The sequence below is a fragment of the Humulus lupulus genome, chromosome 8 (genome assembly GCF_963169125.1).
Source record: "Humulus lupulus chromosome 8, drHumLupu1.1, whole genome shotgun sequence".
NCBI lineage: Eukaryota > Viridiplantae > Streptophyta > Magnoliopsida > Rosales > Cannabaceae > Humulus > Humulus lupulus.
Genome location: NC_084800.1, coordinates 79,029,354 through 79,056,075, shown reverse-complemented (window position 1 = coordinate 79,056,075; position 26,722 = coordinate 79,029,354). Strand labels below are relative to the sequence as shown.

At 38.6% G+C, this 26,722-nt stretch overlaps 2 protein-coding genes and 1 long non-coding RNA gene across 3 annotated transcripts; all 3 read right to left on the bottom strand.

Annotated features, from left to right (window-relative positions):
• Nucleotides 1-14,171: 14,171 nt before the first annotated feature.
• LOC133795685 (uncharacterized) lies at nucleotides 14,172-16,795 on the bottom strand. Its single transcript, XM_062233143.1, has 2 exons — nucleotides 16,726-16,795; nucleotides 14,172-15,783 (listed from the first exon to the last, which is right to left on the bottom strand). The coding sequence occupies exon 2, from the start codon at nucleotides 15,723-15,725 to the stop codon at nucleotides 14,172-14,174; it is 1,554 nt and encodes a 517-aa protein (XP_062089127.1). The 5' UTR covers nucleotides 15,726-15,783; nucleotides 16,726-16,795.
• Nucleotides 16,796-18,426: 1,631 nt separating this feature from the next.
• LOC133793912 (uncharacterized) lies at nucleotides 18,427-19,380 on the bottom strand. Its single transcript, XR_009875021.1, has 3 exons — nucleotides 19,064-19,380; nucleotides 18,785-18,861; nucleotides 18,427-18,519 (listed from the first exon to the last, which is right to left on the bottom strand). It is a non-coding gene; the product is annotated as an uncharacterized LOC133793912 (long non-coding RNA).
• Nucleotides 19,381-23,366: 3,986 nt separating this feature from the next.
• LOC133793911 (probable cysteine protease RD19D) lies at nucleotides 23,367-25,406 on the bottom strand. The gene is made up of 4 exons (XM_062231150.1): nucleotides 24,572-25,406; nucleotides 24,284-24,403; nucleotides 23,896-24,139; nucleotides 23,367-23,795 (listed from the first exon to the last, which is right to left on the bottom strand). The coding sequence occupies exons 1-4, from the start codon at nucleotides 25,094-25,096 to the stop codon at nucleotides 23,521-23,523; spliced, it is 1,164 nt and encodes a 387-aa protein (XP_062087134.1). The 5' UTR covers nucleotides 25,097-25,406; the 3' UTR covers nucleotides 23,367-23,520.
• Between the last annotated feature and the right edge of the window lie 1,316 nt (nucleotides 25,407-26,722).

The following is a 26,722-nucleotide window of genomic DNA, read 5'->3' as shown; positions in this document are numbered from 1 at the left end:
GGGCATGGACTGATGTCGTTCATGGATGCCTATTCTGGATATAACTAGATTCCCATGCATGCGCCTGACCAGGAACATACGAGTTTTATAACAGACAAAGGACTATATTGTTACAACGTCATGCCATTCGGGCTCAAAAATGCTGGGGCCACATACCAGCGGCTCGTGAACATGATGTTTTCAGAGAAAATAGGGAACAACATGGAAGTTTATGTTGATGACATGCTAGTCAAGTCTCAACTTAACGATAACCATGTTGACGACCTCGAAGAGTGTTTTGCCGTGCTTCAGAAGTATAACATGAAGCTTAATCCTCATAAATGCTCCTATGGGGTATCATCCGGAAAATTTCTGGGCTTCATTGTGAACGCACGTGGGATAGAAGCTAACCCAGACAAGATCCAGGCCCTAATCAACATGCCCTCACCTCGAAGACACAAAGATGGCGGCACTAAGTAGGTTTGTCTTGAAATCTACAGATCGTTGTCTACCGTTTTTTAATCTGTTGAGGGGAGGCAAGAAATTTGAATGGACGGAAGAATGCGAGCTGGCCTTTCAGGAGCTTAAGAAGCACCTCGCAGAACCCCCCATCTTATCAAAACCGGTTACGGGAGAAGTACTATACTTGTATCTTGCCACTACCGAACATGCAATAAGTGCAGTGCTCGTGCGAGAAGAGGAAAAGGTACAGAGGCCTGTATATTACATCCGTAAAAGATTACTGGGGGTAGAATCGAGATACCCCTTGATGGAAAAGCTAGCTCTCAGCTTAATTCATTCGTCTCACAAATTACGACCCTACTTTCAGGCGCACCCCATCCATGTACTAACCGATCAACCGCTGAGGCAAGTCTTGTCTAAGCCAGAAGCTTCAGGTCAACTTCTTAAATGGATAGTTGAGCTCAGACAATTCGAGATCACCTACCACCCGAGGATGACCATTAGGGCACAGGCCCTGACAGACTTTATAGTGGAGTGTACTGGCATGACCAACGATGAAGTTATAACCCCAGCCCACGAGCTGTGGAAACTTTACGTCGATGGGTCATCTAACGAAAATGGATCGGGGGCAGGGGTCATTTTGATTACTCCTGCAGGAAGCAGATTTCCTTCTGCATTAAGATTCGACTTCAACGCATCAAATAACGAGGCCGAATACGAGGCTTTACTGGCGGGACTCCGTATAGCCAAAGAGCTCAAAGCTAAGGCCATACATTGCTACAGCGACTCACAGCTTGTGGTGAACCAAATTTTGGGAGAATACCAGGCTCGTGGCACGAAAATGGCAGCTTACTTAGAAAAGGCCAAGTCCGCATTGGAACATTATGCAATCGAACAAGTTCCCCGAGAACAAAACTCAAATGCAGATGCCTTAACTCGACTCGCTACTTCCACCAAGAGTTAGAGCTAAATGTTGTGCCAATAGAACATCTCTCGGCACCCAGCATCAACGAGCCGGAACAGGAAGATGTGTGTATGATTGATTCTGAGCCTACTTGGATGACCCCAATAGTCGAATATCTCGAGACCGACGTCCTTCCGAAAGATCGGAACCAGGCTCGAAAGCTGATGTATCAGCTTCCCCGTTACACCATTTTGGATGGAAGGCTGTATAGAAGGGGATATTCTATGCCATTACTTCGGTGTGTGACTCCATCCGAAGCCAAGAAAATCATTGAAGAAATTCATGAAGGGTTCTGTGGAGACCATACTTGGGGGCATAGCCTGTCGAAGAAAATCATACGCCAAGGCTATTTCTAGTCTACCATCAAATCAGATTCTTTCGAATACGTAAAGAAATACGATAAGTGCCAGTAGTTCGCCACGATTCCTCGAGCTCCACCATCCGAGCTGACCATGATGACTTCCCCATGGCCATTTGCGGTGTGGGGAATCGACCTCATAGACTCTCTCCCAACTGGCAAAGGCGGTGTGAAGTACACTGTAGTTGCCATAGATTACTTCACAAAGTGGACAGAGGCTGAACCGTTAGCAACAATAACTTCCAAGAAGGTCCTTGACTTTGTGGTAAAGAACATCGTATGCCGATATGGGATGCCGAGGAAAATTGTATCCGACAACGGTACCCAGTTCGATAGCGATTTGTTTACCAACTTTTGCGAGAGGAATGGAATAATAAAGAGTTTTTCGTCAGTAGCTCATCCCCAGGCGAATGGCCAGGTCGAGGTTGTAAAAAAAACTCTCAAAAGTTCTCTAAAGAAAAAGTTGGAGGAAGCAAAAGGACGATGGCCCGAAGAATTACCCCAAGTCCTACGGGGATATAGGACTACAGCTCGAACGTTAACAGGACATACCCCGTTCTCTCTGGCATACAGTTGCGAAGCTATGTTGCCTATCGAGGTCGAGATTCCTACAATTCGAACTCACGCTTATGACCAACACTCGAACCACACTCAGCTCGAAGAAACCCTAGACCTGATCGAAGAAAGAAGAAACGAAGCTTAGCTGAGGAATGCTGCCTACCAGCAACGAGCTGCCAGGTACTTCAACAAGAGGGTTCGAGATCGAAAATTCGGTGTGGGCGATCTGGTGCTAAGGCGTGTATTTTATGCAACGTGAGATCCAGCGGCTGGCGTGCTCGGGCCAAATTGGGAAGGACCATACCAGATAGAGTCAGTCATCCGACCTAGTGTCTACAAGCTAGCAAGATTGGATGGGAGCCTAATACCGTGAGCATGGAATGGCGAGCACCTAAGACCTTACTATCAATAGTATAGGAAGGATGTTGCCTGTAACCATGCTTGTCTTTTTGTACTGTTTTGCCTACTTTTGGATTTTATCAAATAAAGATTTATTTCGTCCAATATGCTTTATTTTTGCAATCTCTCTTAATCTAATAGCCTATGGTCACATTCATAGGATATTAAGGGGGCATCATTGGTATATATTAATACCATCAGCTTGAAAAATAAAGTCACATATACGAAAAATATACAAGTGTTTGGAGATAACCAAATGCGCCAGATAAGATAATTTGAATATAACCAATTATAAAAAACGTAAGTGTCTGGATGTAACCAGATGCGCGAGTTTAGATAGTTTGGACGTAACCAAATTATCAAAATATTGAAATGTTTGGATATAACCAAATATGTGAATTAGACTAAACATATAAGTGCATGGATTACAAACCAATCACAACCTTAAAGGGTTTGGAGCAAGCCAGCTAAAACTAATTGACAGTAAGTTGGAACATAAACCCACTTCGAGTTAAGTCGAAATCGAGGCTGGAATATCTTATAAAAAATAGTTTCGAACTCATAACCTCGGAGATATAACCGAAGACGAGAAAAAGTGACTAAAAAATAAGGTATAACTAAACCGTCTGCATTACACACCATACAAGTACTTTCGGGTTCATGGTTAAAGTAATATCTGACCTTGATGATTAACGAGATCGGAAACGGATAATTTGAGCAAACTGTGCATGAATGCATTGAACTTCGAGCCTAAATCCAAACTATGTTTGTGCGAATAAACAAGCATATGCGACTCTTTAATGTAAAGTGTGCAAAATATTTCAAGTCAAGAAATGTAAAACATGTATATTAAAAGAAAAAGAAATTGTATCAGCCCTACGGGCATAAATTAAAACAATTACAAAAATAAGGGGATGCAGCTCCGAGGTAGGATTCAAGAAGGAGCAGTCTCCTTAGCCTTCTCGGCACCAGCAGCGCTAGACTCCCCAGGATGAATAACATGACTATCCTTCTTAGCAGCCTCCTTAGCGGCCTCCAGAGCGACCTCCTCCGCCTCAAGCCGAGCATTCCACTTATCAAGGAGCTTCGCCTCAAGAGGACCTAGGAAGCTGGTGTCGAGGTCTTCATTATTGGCCCACATTCTGTACATGGCCAAATCAACCACCTGGTCTTTCTTCTCTTTGTACTCGGCAAGGAGGCGAGCCTTTTCACTCTCGATTATATCAAAAGTGGCGGCTTTGTCTTCTTCGAGCTTTTTATTGGCCTCCTTGAGTCGAGCGTTCTCCTTCTCAAGCTCTGCAAGCTTAGAGTTCTGCTTCTCGAGCTCAGATGTCTTGGCCTTAAGCTCCTCAGCTCCTGTCTCAACTTTTGCCTTTGTCGCCTTCAGTTCATCACTCAGTTTGAGCTGATGATCCTTGGCCTCCTGAGCATAGGATTTTCTCGAATGAACCTCGTTGTTTAAATTATAGTTGAGCTGAGCAGAGACAGCAAGAGCCTGACATACAAAGAAATCAACATTAGCATATGGACCATCTATAAATATAGCCAGCAACGAAAAGAAAAGTTACCACGACGATGAGCTCGACACTCTTCTCGTAGAGTGTGTTGCAGTCTCGGGCCTCGGTCATAAATTGCCAGTGAGAAGCATCAAAACCGCTAAAGCTCTGGCCCACTTGGGACAAAACATTCGAGCCTAATGTGGCCCCATGGGAACCGGCAGCGTTGTCAACTACATACTCCTCAACGTGAGTAGAAACTGACAACTTATGGGTTCGGGAAGCAGCGGGTTTCTTGGGAGGAGGACCGAGCGTTGAGTGAACAAGGACGAGAGGATGGGTCTCGACCGTAGTGGATGCCCCGACCTGCGGAGTCAGTTCCACAGCGGAGCTCGTGGCAGGCGGAGCTGGTGGGGGAGGTGGCATATTTTCAGTCCTCTTAAGGACCTTGGTAGGCCGGTCTATTTTTCGCGACCCCCTGGGGCACTTGCTCCTCTTGGCCCCGCCACTCTCGAGAATACTGTCGAGATCGGAGTCCATCTCACCTACACAGTCACACCACAGTATGAGTCATCAAAAAAGAAAGAAAATATATATAAAGTAACTCAACATCACACAAGTATGCAAAGTGATGAAGAGGCGAGTGGAGAGAAACCTAACTGGAACTCTCCTTCGAGCTTGAGCTCGGAGACCATGAAATTCCCCCATCTTCAGATGAGGCGGGGGGAGTACCTTCCCTAAACGTGGACGTCAACCTCGAAAGGTCCCTATAGTCATTGGTCCCGTATTGGACGACTATTCCGTTCCATACCTCGTTCAGGCTATACATAGTATCGTATTGCCCGAGCCAGCTATCGAACCTATGAACCCGTTCATTTACCTAAGTCCACACATAGAAGTGGTTCCTATCATCCTCGCACAACACTAACCTATCAGGTTTGTGTTTTAGTAAAGTGGGGGACCACATTTTCGAGCTTAGGATGACTGTACCTTGATCATCCGAGCCCGAGCTCGAGGCTTCATCGTTGGCCTCATTCCCTGATTGCGGGCTCCTTCGGCGAACTGGAGGCAGGGGCCTCACCTCTCTTCTCGGGGGAAGGATGCCTGTTGGCAAGGGCACGAGCTCCCAACGGTCGTATTTTTTGTTAGACCAGTCCGAGGTGGACTGTCCATCTCCCAAGAACCCGCAAGCTCGAAGCTTACCTTCATGCAAAAGGTATGAGAGTGATCTCCTGCCATAAGGGAGTTGGAGTAGGGTCTCCCTACGCTCCTTCATCTCGACAGAAGGAGTGGGATGATGATAGTTGGCTGGAAAATAAAATACAACTCGACTAAGTGCAAGCCTATAGACAAAAGTTCAAGCACAGAGATAAAGGAGGTTGGGGTACTTACGGATCCGTCTAAAGGAATAACATCGTGACGGAGACAAGCCATCCGTCTAGAAGAAGGCCTTCTTAAAATCAGGAGGGTGATTGGGAAGATCCTCAAACATCTTTTTCTCCTTTGGGTAGCTCGAAAGGTAATAGAAGCCATCTCCTCCCCGAGCTTGGGAGGGATTGCTTTTCAAACAGAAAAGATACAAGATCTCTTCTGGCGTGGGTCCTTCCCACTTCAACTCGTTGTATATCGACTTCAGGGCAGATAGAACCCTGTAGGAATTAGTGTTGAGCTGGAATGGAGCCAACCCAACGAAGTCTGTGAAGTCCTTGAAGAAAGACTTCAAAGGCAGTATCGCGCCTGCCTTCATATGTTCCTGGCTCCAAGTCGCATACCTCAGCTTGTTGTCAGGATTTCCATCTCCTGGGGCGCGGCAGCTTCGCTCTTGGGAGGTAGGAGCTCGACACCTTAGCGAGCCTGACAGTCTTATACCATGAAAGGCCAAGATATCGTTTATCTGACCTAGCGAGGTAACCGAGCTCCAATAGTGCTCAGCCTCAAAAAATTCTCTCCTTGGCTGCGAGGTAGAGGGCTCTCCCATCAGTGAGAATTGAAGCTCTCCCGGGTTGTATGCGATCGTCACCTTTAACCTAGGATCAAGGGGGATCAGTCTGGGCCCTGAACCAGATTCTGAATAAAGTGCCTCTCAAAGGATTCTTCTCTTTTTCTCTATGACCTCGACATTTTGGCGGCGATAATGAGCTCAGGTTTCTTCTTGTTCGCGCGCGAGATCATATTCATGAATCAGACGTTGGTTCCGAGAAAACGACGATTCTGGGCTCGGAGTTTTTGGCGAGTACGGGATGGCAAGCAGCGACCCCCACCGTCTTTCCAGATTTTGTGACATCTAGCAAGAAAGAAAAAATGGTGAAGGCCATGCATGCAAGGATTCAAGAATTACGAGCTTGGCAAGACAAGCTCGAAAAGTGCTTGGGTACGAAACGAGCTCAATCCTGGAAACCTGATTAAGGGTCAGAACGTGAATTCTACGAAAAAAAGGAGGGAAGTGGGACTAATTTTTGAGAATCCTGAAATATCAAGAAAAAAGGTGGTGGTTGTACAAAAATGGTATTCTTGGGTATCGTGCATTCTTCAAAACCAAGATTTTGTACCCGATATCTTGGTGTGCAAGATATGTCTTTTAAATTTTGAAAACCCAGAATAAAGAGACCTTGTTTGAGTTTGTTCTACATCAAAACTGGATTTAGAACCAGTAATGGGGAAACTTAAACCTAAATGCCTATCGGTCAAAGCTTCCTAGCGTGTCAAACTAAAAAAAAATGAACCAGCACCTTCCCAGAAATAAAAGAGCAACACAGACAGAAACCGGCATAAAGAAAAATGAAAAGATCATCAGATACTTACGCAATGATGGCGATTGCAGAGAAATCGTTGATTGAAGGAGAGGCTGCAGGTATAACCTCACGGTCTCGAACAAGCTGGCAGTCCTTTGTTTCTTTGGCTGGGAGAACATGCAAAAACAAAAAGCTCTTTGGGATGGCTTCTGGTTTTGTCTCTTTTCTTTTTTCTCCGATGAATGTAAAGTAAGAGGAGGAAGATGTCCAGGGCCTTACATATAGACAATCAAAAGTGGTAAAAAGGGATTAATCTGAGCCGTTGGCCATAATCCTTATCAAATCCGACGGTCAGGGACAAATGACAAGATGGTACTGAAAAGGTGGCAGGCGAACGATCGTGGGCAGATTTGCAAGGTACTCGAGCACCTTGGATGAGCAATACCCAACTGACACGTGTCCATTCTCAAGTATGTGTGATGGTGCAGTTCCCGAAGAAAGTAGTTCAAAAGTTTCCTTCTCATAGGATTCGAACAAATACTTTTGAGGGGGCAAAATGTTACACCCAGATTTCGAGCCTTGAGAATTGTGATCTCGAAAGCTGGATTCGTCAGGTATGGGCTCGCAATATCTAGAGAGAACGTGTTCGCAACCTAGGCACCAAACCTATAAAGCACTACAAGAAATTCGGCATTTACCTACCAATTTTTTACCTACATATATTTATTGGTAGCTAAAGAATTATTTTACCTACAATTATATTTTCGTAGTGACTATTGGTAGGGGATTCCTTAAGAAAACGTGTGGGACTATAAAATTTATTATTACCTACCATTAGTATTGGTAGGTATTAGACTTATCTACAATTTTTTTTGGAGGGAAATGTTTTAACGATTCCCGCCTATTTTTCGCTCCCATTTTTACCTAATTAAAAAAAAGGTGATGTGGCTGCCAAAAAAAGGTGATGTGGCTGCTGACATGTGATGCATATGGTGACTTGTCACCTGACCAATACATGTGGCCGTATCACTACGTGACACGTGTCACTAATATATATATTTTTAAAAATAAATTATAAAATTATATAAATTAAAATTTAATTAATATTATTTTTAATTTAATATATTTTTTTATAAAAACCTAAAATCTATCTAACCCTAACATATCTAACCCTAACATTTATCTAACTCTCACTCTCTCATCTGCCGCCTCCCTCTGTTCTATGCGTTCTTCTCCATTTTCGACTCCCTCCAATTTTGACTCCCTCTCACCAGATCTCTCATCTGTCGCCTCCTTCACTCACGACCTCTCAACATCTCTCTCCCATTTTCGGATCACTCTCCGAGGTCGACTGGAATTTTCGGACCTCTGTCCATGGTCATCGACGTTTGCTCTGAGCCGCTGCCATTTTTCTTCGAATCTCCGAGCCCCCACACTCATCCTTCGAACCCCTGAGCCGCCACCATCGTTGTTCATTTCTCTAAGCTGCTGCCATTGTTGTTGAGTTATCTGAGTTGCCTCCATCGTTGTTGAGTTCACTGAGTCGCCTCCATCTTTGTTGAGTTCTCTGAGCCGCCTCCATCTTTGTTGTTCAGTTCTCTTTGGGTAGTTTTTTATTTTCAAATTTGTCTAATTATTGTTGGTAATGTCTCTGATTATTTGTTTAAGGTTTGATTTTGGTTCCTTTAGCGGCTTTGATTATTTCGAATTGGGTGGATTGGCCTGGCTTTGAGATTTTTCTGGTGGCTTTTACGTTGGATTGGTGGCTGTAAAATTTTTGGAAGTTTGGTTGTTGGTGGCTTTGAGTTTCAGACAAATTGGCTTGGTGGCTTTGAGGTATAAATCCCCACTGATCTGAAAGATTAATGATGATTCATTTTTCTGAGGCTTTGTTATTTTTGTTGTGAGGCTTTGTTATTGTCTGAGGCTTTGTGAATGTTATGCTTTGAGAAAATTATATTTTGATGATTACTGTGTTTCGGGTCTGAGTTGTTTCATTGTTATTTAGTTGTGATTTTGTTTAGAGTCTTTTAGTTATGTGTCATTGTTGTAATCTGGTTTATGTTTTCATTGTTATGCTTTGAGAAAATTATGTTTTGATGAATACTGTGTTTCAGGTCTGAGTTGTTTCACTGTTATTTAGCTGTGATTTTAGTTAGAGTTTTTCAGTTATGTGTTATTGTTGTAATTTGGTTTATGTTTTCATTGTTATATTCTGGTTCATTTTTTTTAATTGTCCTTAGTCTTGGAACTGTTATTTGTGTTGGGGTTTTGTTTATGCTCAGAGAGTTATGAACTGTCACTTGCAACACTTATTTGTTTTTCAGAAATATTTTTTACCTTACTTTGTGTATATAAATCTGGTTTTTTGTTTCTGAATAAAATTTTGAACATTTATTTATACTTGTATAAATTTTGTATCTTTGTCTATTTAGTTAGTAATTTTTTAGGTACTTAGTTATTCATTTTGCTAGTTTTTTTTTTATTCTTATAAAAAAATTGGAGATTAAATTGGAAATCTATCTGCCTTGTTTGCTATGTTCAAAATCTGCATCTTTTTTTGGATGTGTCTTGATTTATATATATTTTTTATTTGTCTTGTTTTAATTTGTTTTTTGGCCAATGATGTTTAAAAATGATTATGATTGTTATGTTTGGTGATTATGTGGCTTCTTGTGCCCATATATATATATATGTTGGTATACCAAGTCATGTAAATGCCCTTAATAATTCATATTATATAAATTTCTGAAATCTTTGTGATGATCAAAGTGGAGATATTTTATTTGTATTAACTTACTATAATGATGTAATATTGTATTAAGTTTTGAAGAATGAGAAGTATAAATATTCAGATTGTACAAAAGTTTGTATATTATCTTAAGCTTATTATTGAATATTTAGTAAGTTTATCTTTAATTGTCTCATGTTCCTCAAGTTTATCTTATCAATGAATTTTTTTTTCCAACAATTGATAAACTTAATGTACTCATATTTTTTTCTATTAAAAAAAGTCTTCATAAAGTAATCAAATAAAGCATTAATGTTTTATAATTTTTAATTTTTTCTCAATGATCAACTCATTTGATTTTAAAATGTTACTTCAAAACGGTAATTTGTTAAAATGTTATTGAAAATTAATAGAAATATATGTAAGTATAAATTTTAATTTTTAATTTTGTAACTTTTTTTATAATTATCATTACTAATTACAAAATAAAATGAGTATATAGGATAAAATGATGGCGTTAAGGGCTCAACACACTCCAGAAGAAATGTCTGATAAAGACATTATGGAGCGTATTCTTGGACGCTCTTCTGCACACTTGAAAGGTTGGGGTCGATCTTTTTCAAGTACAACTTCTACCTTCCAACACAATCCAACTGAGTCAAATAAGCCAACATATGATGAGCTAGCCCAACGCCTTGATGAAGCAAACAACCGACTTGATTCTACAAATGACCAACTTCTCCCGTCCCTTCAATGCTAGAGGAACAAGATGATTATTAGTTTTTTTTATGTTTTTAATTCAAAACTTTAAAGATAAATTATTATGGACATTTTATCTTTTATGTTTGTTTGTTTGAACATTTTATAATATATGTTTATTTAATTTTATAAAAGTTATTTGTTTTTTAATTAATTAAATTAATTTATCATCTATAAATAATTAATTTTAAATATTTTCCAAAATAATAATTCAATACTACCTACCAATAAATTATACTATTGTCTACACATATTTAAGTGTAGGTAAATGTGAGAACTTAATACCTACCAATAAATTAAATTATTGCCTACACATATTTAAGTGTAGGTAAATGTCCGACCCTGATACACTGCCACGTGGCCCAATAAGCTACTGTTACGTGCCACATCATCTGCCACGTCACCTGACGCGGTGGAAGACACGTCATTTTCCATGTCAACTTTCCTGATACATAATTGCCACGTGGAGTGCTACATCACTTGCCACGTATAATGCCACGTCAAACACTAGGTCAATGACGCTGACTCATTTTTGTGGGGCCCACACGATTTTTACCTACCAATATACTAATTGTAGGTAATAATACCTTTCTCGACTAACTATTACCTACCAATAGGTTATTGGTCAAAATTGGTAGGTAAAGGGATTTACCTACCAATGCACCATTTTTACCCACAAATAAAATTGGTAGGTAAAGGCCGAATTTCTTGTAGTGAAGCAGGTGGCAACCTCGAAGATGGTAGCCTCGAAATCCTCACAAGCTCGAAAGACAGACATCGAAGTATGTCTATTCTCGGGTGGCCTCGGATCAGGAGTTCCGAGCCTGACATAAGTATGAGCTCGAAGCCACATGATCTCAGGGAAAATAATACAACTCGAAAGTCATTAAGAGACTTGGGTTGGCACGGCACTGACAATGTAGGTTGCTAACTTTGAACATCTTAATGAGTCATTCTGGAGAGACGCAGTCTACATTTATTGTTGTCACTTCCCTATAATAAAGGGGTATTTATTATTCAATTATACGCCCCCTGGTCTTCAGGGGAAGTTTCCTTGTATGTAGGAGTTACAGGCTTTTAAAGCCATTAAATTTATTGACATAAAGGAGAACTTCCCAGAGACGTGTGGGATAGTATTCTGAGACTTCCTCTATAAATAGAGGAGTCTTGTACCTTTGTAGAGGACCGAAATTTTGTAATCTGGAGAGAAACTCTGGAGAATTCATTCTTGAAGAATTTCTAGAAATCATCTTAAGTTCTAATAACAAAGACTCGTGGACTAGGCAGAGTTAACTGCTAAACCACGTAAAAAATCTTGTTTGTGTTATTATATTTTTCTAGCCATAACTAATTATTGTTTACATGCTCTATATTCACTGTTGACGAAAAACGACGTCAACAGTTTGGTGCTTTCATTGAGAGCCTTAAGCATTCAGTCCCTGAACAAGTTATGGCCGCTAACGATCAAAACATTCCTGAAGAAAACTATCCGAGACGCCCTGGGAAATAGCCAATGGTAAACTCGGATGCTGAGGAGAGAAGCGAGTCCTCTGATTCTCAGGGACCACCCGCACCTCCGAGGGATGAGGATATGTACTACAATCCTGAGCGGCATGTTCCCATTGTGGAACTTGAAAACCGGTAGCTGAAGCAGCAGTTGGCAGAAGCCAACAAGCGGAATGAGGAGTTGGCTAGGATAGCCTAAGAGGCGCAGGCGGCTCAGCCCCCGCCTCCGCGTGAAAGCCAAGCCCCTCCTCCGAGGGATGTGCATGTTCCTCCCCGCAGGCCTCGTGGGCGTCCACGAAAAAATGCTGCCACAAGAAGGCCGGAATAACCTCCGGCACCAACAGAGCCATCCGCTCCCTCGAGACCCCAGAGAAGTACCCGAGCTAGGGCCCTGGTTAATCCACCTGTGGAGGTACCAGCGGGAACTGAAAACAACCGAGCCCCTGCAGAGGCTCGGACTCAAGTCCCTGGAAACACATAGAATGCAACCAACCCATCTCGGGCAAACTCCGGACCGTCCAGGCCACGAAATGGGTGGCAGCCATCATCACCCATACGATTCCCTCCATCGCCTATAATATATCCTTCACCTCCTCGCAGGAATGCTCAACCAGTTCGAGATGATGAGGAAAGACGTGCGGGGAAGAGACAAGGGAACATGGAAGCTTTTCGGGAACGGAGAGGCGCCATATCTGGAAAAAGTCAAACGTCCCGATCTCGCACTGCAGAAACGAGGCGACATGAAAGAGACCCATCTCGAAATAATCATGCAAATTCCAGAACATAGTATAGGATATTAATATTGTCATGATCACCTTCAGTGCAAATTTCAGAAAATTGTGTCTTAAGAGTATCGTCACGCTCTTTACATCGAAATCGAACACCATTTACAATACAACTTTGGTAGGTGTTGTACCGTTCAAGTGGACCTTGAGATAAAGAGTACAAATCATCATTGGCAAGAGGTGATTTTTGAACTTGCATTTGAGACACCTGTAGTATGAAAGAATTTGAATTATGATGAATGATGTCACAACTTAAGAATTTAGTAAGAAACCATTAAAGATAATCTCTTACTTTATTCTTAAACCAAGAAGGAAATTGTTCTTTGTGCTCTAAGGAAACTTCTGAATCTGAAAGACCTTTTTCTTCCAACAACTTTATATGATCACTACATTCAAATTCATTTCTATGAATAAGTAAATGATATTTTGTTGAGATAATTTAGAAGAATAAAAGAAATTGTTACTTACTCGATAAAATGTTGGATATCATCTACAGAATTGTTCAATATATACCATTGAACAACTTGTCTCCAATTTTGAAGCAATTTGATAGTAGATGCCCCTAATGGACGAACATTGGAGTTGAAAACATCTAACTTATGATTTGGAGAAGGTATATCCCAATTACGCTCGGGTCTTGTGAATCTTGTCTCTATGTTAGAAACATATCTTGACAAGAAAGTTACAGCTTCATCTACAACAAAAGCTTCTGCTATTGAACCATCAGGTCGAGACATGTTTCTCACATATTTCTTGTACAAACTCATATGGCGCTCTGTCCCAAACATCCATCTCGAAGCAACTGGACCACCTAATAACACTTGATCGGGTAGGTGAACACAAAGATGAACCATTATGGTAAAAAATGATGGGGGAAATATCTTTTCCAACTTGCACAAAATTATTACAATTCCATCTCTCAATTCTTCTATGTCAGAAATTTGTAATGTTTTTGCACAAATTTTTTGAAAGAATTGGCAGAGTTCAATCAAAGTACCACGAATGTTGTCTGTCAGAAAAGGAAGTAATGCAGCTGGTAATATCTTATGAAGTAAAACATGACAATCATGAGTTTTTATTCCTCCTAGTTTGTCATTATCTGTTACACATCGACTAATATTCGAAGCATATGCATCCGGTAATCTAACACTTTGAATGAATTTACAAAAATCTTTGCATTCTTCTCTCGTCAAAGTGTAACTAGCATAAGGTTTTTCAAGCTTGTTATTAGATAGGTCCTTCTTCAGCCAAAGCTTTTCACGAATATTAAGATTTTGTAAATCCTTACGAGCTTTTAAAGTGTCTTTCGATTTGCCTTCAATGTCTAAAAGTGTTCCAATAATGTTATCACATACATTTTTCTCTATATGCATCACATCAAGATTGTGACGCAGCAAGAGCTTTGACCAGTATGGCAATTCAAACAAAACACTTCTTTTACACTAATTCAGCTCTTTCTCTCCACGCTTACGTTTTCTAGAAGAATTACTTGGTGCTTTACCAGGGGTATGAATAGGAATTTCATCCAATTGCTTTAAAATGTCGTCACCAGTAAAAGTTCTAGGAGGGCCACGTAATTCAGTAGATCCATCATATTCTTTACTTTTTCTCCAAGCATGGTTTCTTTTCAAATAACATCGATGTCCCATGAAACATTGTTTGTCAGTTATTCTTCTAGATCTTGTATCTTCAAGACAAACAGGACATGCTAATTTACCAGCAGTGCTCCACCCAGACAAGTATGCATAAGCAGGAAAATCACTAATTGTCCACAAGACTGCAGCTCGAAGTTTAAACATGCATTTACCATACAAATCATATGCATTGACTCCATCCCATAACTCTTTAAGCTCTTCAATTAATGGCATCAAGAACACATCATAATCTTTTCCAGGAGATTTAGGGCCTGGAATTAACAAAGACATGAGATAGTTTGTTCCATTAGGAGAAGCCCAAGGTGGCATATTGTATGGAATTAATATCACTGGCCACAAACTATAGGTTGATGTCATATTAGAGAAAGGGTTAAACCCATCTGACGCCAATCCCATTCGTACACTCCTAGAATCAGCTGCAAAGTCAGGATACACATTGTCGAAATGCTTCCAAGCATCCCCTTCAGCAGGATGACGTAAAATCCCGGCTTCATTTTTCCGTACCTCTTTATGCCATCGCATATCTTTAGAAGTGTGCTTCGAACTAAACATTCTCTTAAGTCGTGCCTTGATTGGGAACCATCTAAGTCGTTTATGTGGGATTTGATTTCGTACATAACGACTAGACTTGCATACAGGACATGACACTGCATTTGCATTCTCACCATAAAACAATGCACAATCGTATTGACAAACATCAATTTGCTCATAGCCTAAGCCCACCTCACAAAGAAGCTTCCTCGTCTGGTAATAATTCCCTGGGCACTGATTACCCTCGGGCAATATCTCTCTCAAACACTCCAAAAGACGGTCGAATGATTTATCTGTCCATTTGTTAAGCACTTTGAGATTCATCAACTTCACCGTCGCGCTTAAGACAGAGAAACCTTTACAATTATTGTACAAAGGCTTATGAAGTGACTCAAACAATGCATCATACTTGTCATCCACATTAAGTGGAGATTCATCATTGAAGTCACTAGTTGGACCAATGTCAAAATACTTACTACCAATAGCATCATGAAGACCTGCCGCCAAATCATCACTCTGATCTGAATCTTCGACATTATCCTCGGTATCAAATAATCCATCATCTTCTACTTCCTCTACTTGCTCACCATGGTGATACCACCTTGTGTAAGTACTAAGAAATCCATGAGTGATCAAGTGCAACTTTATCACATGCATGTATTGTGATTTCTTATTCACGCATCGACAACAAGGGCATAGAACCATCCCATTGGAGTCCATGGAGTGTCTTGCAACACTAATGAATTCATTCATTCCAGCAGCATATTCTGCTGAAAGTTTATTTGGTATATTTATCCAATGACGATCCATGAACCAACAAAATGGGGTCCCTTGTTGTAGTTGGTAGAGCTGATGATGAACCCAAATTCTAGAAAGAACACAGAGGAGAACAAGAGCAAGAAAAAGAATAAGAAATGATGGTAAATATTAAAGATTTTTCTCTTTCGTAGATTATTATAAATGAATTAGGAAAATAAGAAAAAAGAGAGAGTGGGAGATTGATTTGGGGGAAGTGAAATGAAAATGGAGAGGCTAAAAAGGATGAGGAAAACAATGAAAATTGTTATGGTTCAGCTACTTGGGGCAGCTAAACTGAGAATCATGGAAGTTGCTGCTAGACAAGCACCTCTCATGGACATTGCATTTTTTGGGGAGGTTCAATTTAGTAACATGGGATTTGATCTATCACAAGGATTCATGAATGCATCTTTATTATTAATTCTTTCTTTTAAAAAAAAAAAACAATATTGAATTAAAAGAACTATTGTCGTTATATAGAAACATATAAATATATGTATGTATATATATGTGGTGCACATATTTTTTTACATATTCAAAGGTTACTACTACTGCCCAGGAGGAGGCTTTAAAGATTCTTTCCACCCCAGTAAACAAGGGGCTTTAATTTTTCTTCTTCCACATGAATTATTAATATTTCACAAAGCAAGTAAACCATAACAGTTTGTCTCTGAACTCTAAACTAAGTACCAATAGAAAATGACAGTAAGCTTATTAAATAGTGTTAATTTACTGATTTTTTATTTTATTATTTTGTAGTATCTTCCAAAGAAACTACACTTTTAATCAATCTTAGTACATAAACAACAAAGGGAAAGCCACTAACAACAAGTCATAAAAAAAGTACCAAAGACAAAATACAAAAGAAATAGCATAGACAAATTCAAATGCATAAACAACCAATCACAAAAACTATAAACAAAGCACCAAAAAGTGCCTCAGGACAATGATTCATCATCAAAATTTCAGATTAGTAAGGATTTGATATCACTATAAATCATAAAAATGTTACCTCAAGGCTTCCAAGGCTAAATTCCAAAAGTGTTAAAGCCGCCAAGCCTAATTCAAAAATCACAGAGCCACACAAACCAAGCCCAAAACCTCAAAGCACTACAAGAAATTCATATTACAATTAAATTCTGATTGAAAATAATGATCAACAATAAAAACAACAAGAATTCAATCATGCTCATATTTACACATTCAAAATCAATCAAAATTAAAATAAAATCAGATCTGAAAGTTATACAAAATTTTTAGAAAACATAACTTGCAAACAAACATAACTCAAAAACCCCAAAATCCTTACATCCCATAAAGCATAAAAATGTAATTCTAGCTAAAAAGAAATTAAAAAACAATGAGAGAAAAGAAATCAGAAGAAAATTTACTTATTATGAACGAAACTAGAATATGTCTTCACTAACAAATTTAGAAAAAGTAACAAAATAGCTGTTTTAAAATATATATAATTTAATAATTAAAAAATCAATTAGCAAAAGTGCAGGTTTACTAGCTTGATATTTATAAAAGAACTGAATGAAAATTCAGCAAAGATATTAATTCACAAATACTTTAGACTCAGAACTATTCCATACAGTAATTTTTTAGCAATGTTGGAATTTTTGCAAATAACATTAATTCTAGCTATACAAGTAATATAGTATCTCAATTCACAAATACTTTAGACTCAGAACTATTCCATACAGTAAGGCTTTCTTCAGTAAGGCTTCATCATTGACTATAATCTCATTCCCAAAATATCAGATTTTGGTTTGGCTAAACTTTATGATGATAAACAAACTCATATAAGTACTCGTGTTGCTGGAACAATTGGTTATCTTGCACCAGAATATGCCATGCGTGGTCACCTTACAGAGAAAACTGATATCTTTGCCTTTGGAGTTGTGGCTCTAGAGCTTGTTAGTGGCAGGCCAAATTCTGACTCTACCTTAGATGAAGAAAGAATGTACCTACTTGAATGGGCTTGGATTTGGCATGAACAAGGCTGCGAAATTGAGCTGCCAGATTCAGAACTATCAGAATTTGATGAGGAAGAAGTGAAAAGAATCATTGGAGTAGCTCTATTATGCACTCAAACCTCACCAACATTGCGTCCATCTATGTCAAGAGTGGTGGCAATGATCTCAGGAGACATTAACATCGTTAGTACATTGGTCCTGTGATATTCCACAGATCAAATCAACACCCTGATGATCATGAGAGGCCTTAGAGCCAAAATGATCATGCCTATGATCTCCAAGCATCGAAGACGTGTTTAGTAACATGGAAGGAGATATATTATCTAGAGGGGCTGAAAAGAGGAAGCTAGCTGGGGAAAATTGATCTCCACAGCTTGAAATGTTAATATTGGAGTTATGATAGGCTTTGTAAGAAGCAAAGTCAACGGGAGGGTAAGTCAAACTTGTGCTACTAGTATTGGTAGAGGAGTTTTGTATGTCATTTCTATTAGTACTAGTACAACAAAACTGGATCGATGAACTAGTTTTTGTCACTAGTGACATATTATTATTGCTCGTCAGATCTGAACTAAACTGAGTAGTACAGCTTGGTTGATTTGGTAAGTGAGAAACCCAAGACTGAGAGAGAGCTATCAACACGATGATTTATCTTTAATTCGTTTTTTTTCTTCACATAACATAAATAAGCAATAAAATCCCATGTGTTATTTGGACTATACTGTTAAAAAAGATTAAAAAAAAAACACTCACTGCAATATACAAATTGGTTGAGATCAAGAGTCACCCGGCCCTGCTTAGCAGTATCAAATGAATCAAACATATTACTGCAACGAGCAAAACAACAGCAGAAAATGAGTAAGCCTCCGTTATGAGCTTATGACCATTTTGAACTGGTGTAGATGATAAATTATACATGTTCAAGAGCTTCACTTGAAGCCAAACGCCTTTATATGATTAAGAGTGTGGAACAAAATATGTATACAATGCTGAGAGACATATCGATTGTGTGTATAAAATTCATTCTAAGCACAAAAAACTTTTGTTCTTTATTCCGAGAAAAAACTTGTATTTCTGTCGAGAGAAACTTACCGAGCTGACTGCAAAAATATACAAAGAGATATGAAATCATCTAATCTGAATCTTCCATTCTTCTTTTGATCAAAACTCTGCACAAATTATAAAAGAATAAGCTATGACAGCCATAAACTTATTATGTATAAACATCATTAGAAAATCCCAAGTAAATCTATAATTTTTCACAGCCCAGTGGAGTGAGTGAGTGAGTGTAATAAGCTTCAAGAAATCAAATACAGAAAAGTTATTTCTAAATATACTAAAAAAAAAAAAAAATCAGGACATTTCAGTTACCGTGTCCGTGTGTGATCGAGATGAGAGTCGTCCTGCGCCGGAGAGAGAGACGGTGCTTGGTCACTTCGATCTGATCTGGTGAGAGCTTCAGTATTTCACAATATGTGAGAACGGAATGGAAGCAGTGAACGGAACGGAAGGGAAGCAGTGAACGGAACGGAACGGAAGCTGTGTAAGAACAGGGAATGGAAACAGTGATCTGATCTGGAAGGGTGCGTGCGGAACGGAAGGGAAGCAGTGAACGGAACAGTGAACGGAACGGAAGGGAAGCAGGAACGGAACGGAACGGAAGCTGTGTAAGAACAAGGAATGGAAACAGTGATCTGGTGCGTGAAAGAGTTATAATATATCATATATATATACATATATAGCATATAATATATTTGTCAATTGGATAAAAAAAAAAAAATAGGCAAGATGGCAGACACATCAGCTTACACATCATCAATATTATCACACATATGCTTACACATAAGCATTTATAAAAATAAAAAATAAAAAATAAGCAAAAATTGGAGGAAAAATTGAGCGGGAATTGTAAAATTTTTCCCTCAAAAATAAATGTGGGCAAAGTCTCCATATTAGTAGGTAATATTGGTAGGAAATAACATTTTTGAATTAATATACTAATGACAAATAATTACTTACCAATATTATTTACCAATAAATATTGGTAGGCAAAACATTACTTTCCCTACCAATATATATTGGTAGGTAAAATATTGGTAGGTAAAGATCAGATTTCTTGTAGTGGTATTTATTATTCAGTTATACGCCCCCTGGTCTTCAGGGGACGTTTCCTTGTATGTTGGAGTTACAGGCTTTTAAAGCCATTAAATTTATTGACATAAAGGAGAACTTCCCAGAGACGTGTGGGATAGTATTATGAGACTTCCTCTATAAATAGAGGAGTCCTGTACCTTTGTAGAGGACCGAAATTTTGTAATCTAGAGAGAAACTCTGGAGAATTCATTCTTGAAGAATTTCCAGAAATCATCTTAAGTTCTAATAACAAAGACTCGTGGACTAGGCAGAGTTAACTGCTGAACCACGTAAAAAATCCTGTTTGTGTTATTATATTTTTCTGGCCATAACTAATTATTGTTTACGTGCTCTATATTCACTGTTAATGAAAAACGACGTCAACAAACTCTAACCTAGATCCATTAAATGTATATTTCTGGATTATCCTCAAGGTGTAAAAGGGTATAGACTGTGGATTAAAAGTGAATGGGGTTTCAAAACTATAAATAGTAGGGATGTAATCTTTAGAGAAGATGAATTTCCTTGTTTAAAATATGAAATTCACAAAAATACAGATGCTACTAACAGTTCTAGTGCATGAAACATAGAAATTCAAATTTCTGCAGGTTCAAATCAGGTGGAAATAAATAATCATGAAGATCATGATGAATTAACTCACAACCAGAATCAACCTGATTTCAATAAGATGGAAGTAGATGGTGGTACTCATCCAGAAGAAGAGCCTGATCAAGAGAATATCACTGATGTGCAAGACTATCAACTTGTTCGAGATAGGGAGAAAAGAGTCTCAAAACCAACTCAAAGATATGGTTTCAATGCATTAGCAGATATGCTTGCTTATGCGTTTATCACAGCAACTGATATGGTTAAAACTGAACCAACCAGTTATGAAGAAGCTATTGCTAGTGATGATGCGATCTGGTGGAAGCAAGCTATGGATGAGAAAATGCACTCTTTGAACAAAAATCAAACATGGACTTTAGTGACAAAGCCTAACGCTCAGAAGGTTATCAGCTGCAAGTGGATTTACAAGCTCAAAGAGGGACTGACCAGTGAAAGCAAGCCAAGGTTTAAGGCAAGGCTGGTTGCGAATGGATTTACACAGCAAGAAGGAATAGATTTCAATGAAATCTTTGCATCTGTTGTAAAATATAAAACAATCAGGATTATGCTTTCATTAATTGCTCAGTTTGACCTTGAACTTGAGCAAAGTGATGTAACAACTGCCTTCCTAAATGGAGAATCGGAAGAAGTTATTTACATGGAACAACCAAGGGGATATGAAGCTAAGAACCAAGAAGATAAAGTCTGCCTCTTAAAGAAATCTCTATACGGATTGAAGCAAGCTCCAAGACAGTGGAATAACTCTTTTATTACCAAGCATGGGTTTATTAAAAGCATGTACGACACATGCTTATACTATAAAGGTGTTGATATCTTTAAATCTGCATATTTGCTTCTTTATGTCGATGACATGTTACTGATCAGTAAGGAGAAAGGCAAGATTGACAAGCTCAAAGAAGCTTTAAATTCAGAATTTGACATGAATAACTTGGGAGAAGCTAAGAAGATACTTGGGATCAACATTAATAGAGACAGAAAGTTAAAGCATCAATGAGAGGAGCTAAACCAGCTTCTCTACCTTTGTCAAGTCAGCTTTTAGTCAACCTAAAGCAAGAAGCAAAGACAAAGACATAAATAAAAGAAATGGAGGGAAAACCATATGCAAATGCCATTGGATCAGTTATGTATTCTATGGTATGTACAAGGCCAGACTTAGCATACTCTACCAGTGTACTTAGCAGATTTATGGGAGATCCAGGAAAGCACCATTAAATAGCTATGAAGTGGATGCTCAGATATGTAGCAATGACAACTGAATATGGTCTAAAATTCAAGAAAAATTCAGACACAATTCAAGTGGAAGGGTTTGTGGATGCTGATTTTGCTGGTGACAGAGTTGAGAGGAAATCGACCACTTCATTTATGTTCCTTGTTTCAGGAAATTGCATTAGTTGGAAGTCTCAGTTGCAGCCAATAGTAGCTTTATCCTCAACAGGAATATGAGTATATTGCTGCCACTGAAGCAATTAAAGAAGGTTTACGGATACAAGGGTTGCTAAGAGAATTAAAGGTTTATCAAGAAAAGGCAACAGTGTACACTGACAGTCAAAGTGCACTGTACTTATGTAAGAATCCCATGTTCCGTGATAGAACAAAACATATTGAAGTTAGATATCACTTCATCAGAGAAAAGGTGACACAAGGCAGAGAATCCAGCTGACATGGGAATAAAAGTGATAACTCTCAGTAAATTCCAACACTGTTTGGAATTACTGGGAATTGGAAATGGATAGCCATATTCATTTCAGAGCAATGATACTTAAGGGTAAGTCTCTTTCAATATTATTTTAATGAGTACTAAGGTGGAATTTATTGTTCTCTGTTATTAGTCGAGTGGGTTTATATATATAGTTTTATTCTTTTTTCTTTATATACGGTTGTAGTTACAGTGAGAGTTTAAGAAAGAGAGTTATTTTGTTTTCAAAACTTTTATACAAATTCTTGTAATAGAAAGATAGAGAGCTGAGATAAAAAGAACAGAGTGGTCAAAAAGGGTTAAGGGAATTGCCAAAGGGACTGTCTAGGTGTTCTCCATTGCAGCTCAAGGTTTCTATACAAGGGTGAAGCTTTTATTCTTGCAGTAATTCTTGCTTTTATCATAGTGAAGAGACTGAATTCCTTAAGTGGAGTTCAAAGAGGATTAACCTTAGTTTAGGATTTCCATCTAAGTGTGAACCTCTATAAAATTGTGTGTTGTTCTTGCTTTCTATTGTTATTTTTCTAGTTTTCTTATGAGTTCGCAGATGTAATTGTGTTGTTAAATTCTCAACAGATTAATTAAATAAGTGTTATAGTGTGAATATCTAAATGTCTAGGTTAGAAAAACAGTTACAAATTTAAAACTCTTAATATTACTCAATAATATATAAATTTGATATTACACATTTTAATTTGTTTGGAGACATGATTTTAACCCTCATAATATCACTTGACGACAGCCTAGGAAACAGGCTCACAACCACAACCAGGAGGTCGCGGCGAGGGAAAATAGCCAAAACCATTTTTTCATTTCACGTTCAAAATTTTAACAACTCATATAACTCCAAAAACTCATTTTTAATTTTATAAATATCTAATTAAACATTAGTAACAATCCTGAAACCTATTGCTCACTGCTGCAAGACACACCAATTTCTATCCCCTAAAACACTTAACTAAAAATTCACCAAATTGATGACCCCACTACTTGGTGAGAATTTTATTTATTATTCTTGTTCTATTGCTTTTCCATCTCTCTTATTTTCTATTAGCCTTTAATCTACTACTTCTAATTTATTTTTGTCTAGTATTGTATCTCCTATTATTCTCTTCATCAACATATTTCTACATATACTTATATTTTAGTAAGAGTAAGAGTTTTACATTTTCGATTGAGAAAAAATATATATATTTCTAACACAAACTTATATACACATTTATATATATGGTTACGTAATTTCCATACCTTTAATATTATTCGATATATATATATATATATATATTTAGCTGAAGTAAACGATATATTTATTGCGCTGAGAGAATATATAAAGTAATAAAATAAATAGGAAAGGGATATATAATGATGACGATCAGGAGGAGGTAGTAGTGAGAACAGCGGAGACCATAGTGTTGATGCCACACATGGCATGGCCTCGGCAGATCTTGTAGTAGCCATTCTCACCCCATCGCTTTCCCCAAGAGTTCTTAATGATCCAGTAAGGCTTGTATCGAAATCTGAGGATGGAGTAGCCCTTGGAGCCGTAGCCCACCATCAAAACGCCGTGGTTCACCCATCTCTTTCCGCATATTAGGGGACACGACACTCCCCCTATGTACGTTTGCATGAACACTGCATTCAACCCCACTGCACTTGCATTGTAGATACGTACATTAATTATTTGATTTAACTAATAATTCTCTAACAATTATAATAATGATGTACTAATTAATGGTTTTACTTTTACCTGCGAGAGGACCCTGGTGGACTAGATTGGCAGCAATCTGGTTCTCGTCAATCGGAATGATGGTAAAATTGACAACCTTTACAGCCACTTTGTCTGCTTCAAATTTGCATTGACCTTTTTTCCCGGTGTAAGGATATGAAGTCTCCTCCTCTAATCCTCCTGCCTCTATCACATACTTGTACGCATTTGTCATAAGCCCTCCACCACACCCATCGTCGCATGCATCCTTCTCACTCGGATCGCACTACAATATATATGTATAATAAAAAAAATGAATTATAATTTCTTCTACTCTGAAAACTATAGACTAGACAAAAGTAAGCTTTCACTATACTATGTTTATATATATATATATATAATATAATTGATTAATAAATGAATGACGTACCGTGTGGTCACAATCCACTAGCTGTTGTTCACTCAGATTGAGAAGCTTCCCGGTTGCAATAAAATTGGCTCCTTCTACAGCCCCTGTCGTACTAAAAGCCCAGCAAGATCCACACGATCCCTGGATATCAAACAATATTATTACCATGTATATATATGTATATTATGCTATGCCTTCCCTTCTTTTTAGTCCAACATTTATATACAGCACAGTACTTATTACAACAAAATAATAACTCATTGTTTACTGATTTTAATGTCTCATGAATGGACCGATATAGCTACGTACCTGCATCTTAACCTCAGTAACGGCTCCCTTCTCCCTCCAATCGAAACTTTCCGGCAAGTCGCCGACCTCCAAAGGCGGTGCAGCCGTCGTAGTAGTCTCCGGGAACCCATTGCCAAAGCCGGGCCCACCCCTCAAGCCGGCGAAAGAACGCTCAAACTCCTCCGCGGAGAGGTCTGAGAACGGCGTCACTCCGTGAACCGCCGTCGGATCAAGGGCCTGGTGCTCGGCGGCCCTGACCATGTTCCTAGCGAAGATCCCAAGGCGGTGTAGGTACTCCTCTCTGCTACCGTACGTCTTCCCGTACTTCTCCATGAACATCTTGAATTTCCTCTCCGTGCCCAGAAGGTGGGCGTGAGATTTGTCTGTGACTTGGTGTATGACTGGCTCTTGTGGGACGACGTCGTTTCTACTGCTGCTGCTGCCGCCGTTATGGCCGAGAACTAGAGAAAGAGTTAGTGCGCACGTTAAGACTGCTACGCCCACTGAGCAAGTTAATGCTCTCGGTTGTGCTAGTACTCCTGCCATATTTCTCCTCCTCCGGCCTCGGCTGCACCTTCCTTGACATTCTTCTTACTGTTTGGAGCTATCTTTATTCTGAGATTTCTCTGGTTGTGGAATTACTTTTTTGACCTCGGATGTGTTATATAGTTTACGGGAGAAATGGACAATATCATTGCATATGAGAAAGGGTATAAGTGTAAGTGCAGAGCTATCAGAAAACGGTGCATTGATGAGCGGTGTAATATTGCATTTGCATGCAGAGCCTCTTCTCCAATTCGCCAACACGTGGATGGAGAGTCATATTTCTTTCGACACGTTTATTTTTTTATCGTTATTTTTTGAGATTTTTTTTGAGATTTTGAAGGAGGCAATCTTTATCCAATAATAAATACTCCAAAAGTTGATGTTGAAGTGCATCTATCTACAATGCTGGCATTCTATAACGTTGCCAAAAAAAAATTAAAATATTAATATATATATATTTTTTATAATCTCTCATCCACTTAATAAAAAATAATTGTATTAAAATAAAAAGCAAAATGGCAACGTTGCCAACTTTTGGCAACCTTTCTCAACAATAATCTATTATAGAGACTCGCATTCTAATACAAATAGTTATGACAACCTTCTAAGCATTAGTATTGGAGTTACTCTAAGCATTACAATGATATATTTGCGAGGGGTAACACTCGTGCCCAATAACAAGAAAGATTGTTGTACTGTTATTGTTATTGGTAGAATTCACACATTTTAATTTAATAATTATTATAGAATATTACTAACCAATTAGAAAGTACTAAATAACAACACTCTAACAACAACCTACCCATACACTATAATATTAAAGGGTATTAGCGTCAGTAAAATTCGCTGCTAATTATATGACACTCCGTCGCTACTTCCCCGCCGATAATTAGTGGCTGCTAATAATACTTATTAGCAGTGGACTGACACACCTGCCGCTACTAATATATTATTAGCGGCAGATAATAGCGGCGAAGCCCGCCACTAATACATGTGTCAGAGTCGATAATAAAATTAATTAGCGGCGCGTGGTCCGCCACTAATTTTCTAAATTTTATTTTTTATTATACTTTTTAATATTAATTTAAAATAAATTAAGATTTATTAAATTTAAATATTTTTAAAACTAATTCATAATAAATTTTAATAAAATAACCAATTAATTCATTTAAACATAACTAACATTAAAATTAATATATAATTTTAATATTTATCAAACTAACTAATATCGCTATTGTCATAATAAATAATTACACTGTTAATTTAATCAAAATACATAAACTAATAACTAAATATAATCATTAAGTTCAATTTGATAATTATCCTCATCTTCAACATTTTGTTGTGGCTATGGCTATGGCGATGGCGATGGCGGTGGCTGTGGCGGTGGTTGTGTCTGTGGCGGTGAAGGAATATAAGGCTGTTGTGAAGATCGTCCAAGCGTGAGGTCCCCAAACTGATCCCGAGGTTGTGGCTGTATCGGGGTGGATAAAAAAGGTTGCTCCTGTTGCAGCGACCCGCCCCCAAACTCACCATATCTAAAAAATAGTTGTTGCTGCGAGGAACCCCCAAATTCACCATACCTAGAAAATGGTTGCTGCTACAACGAACCTCCAACCTCACCAC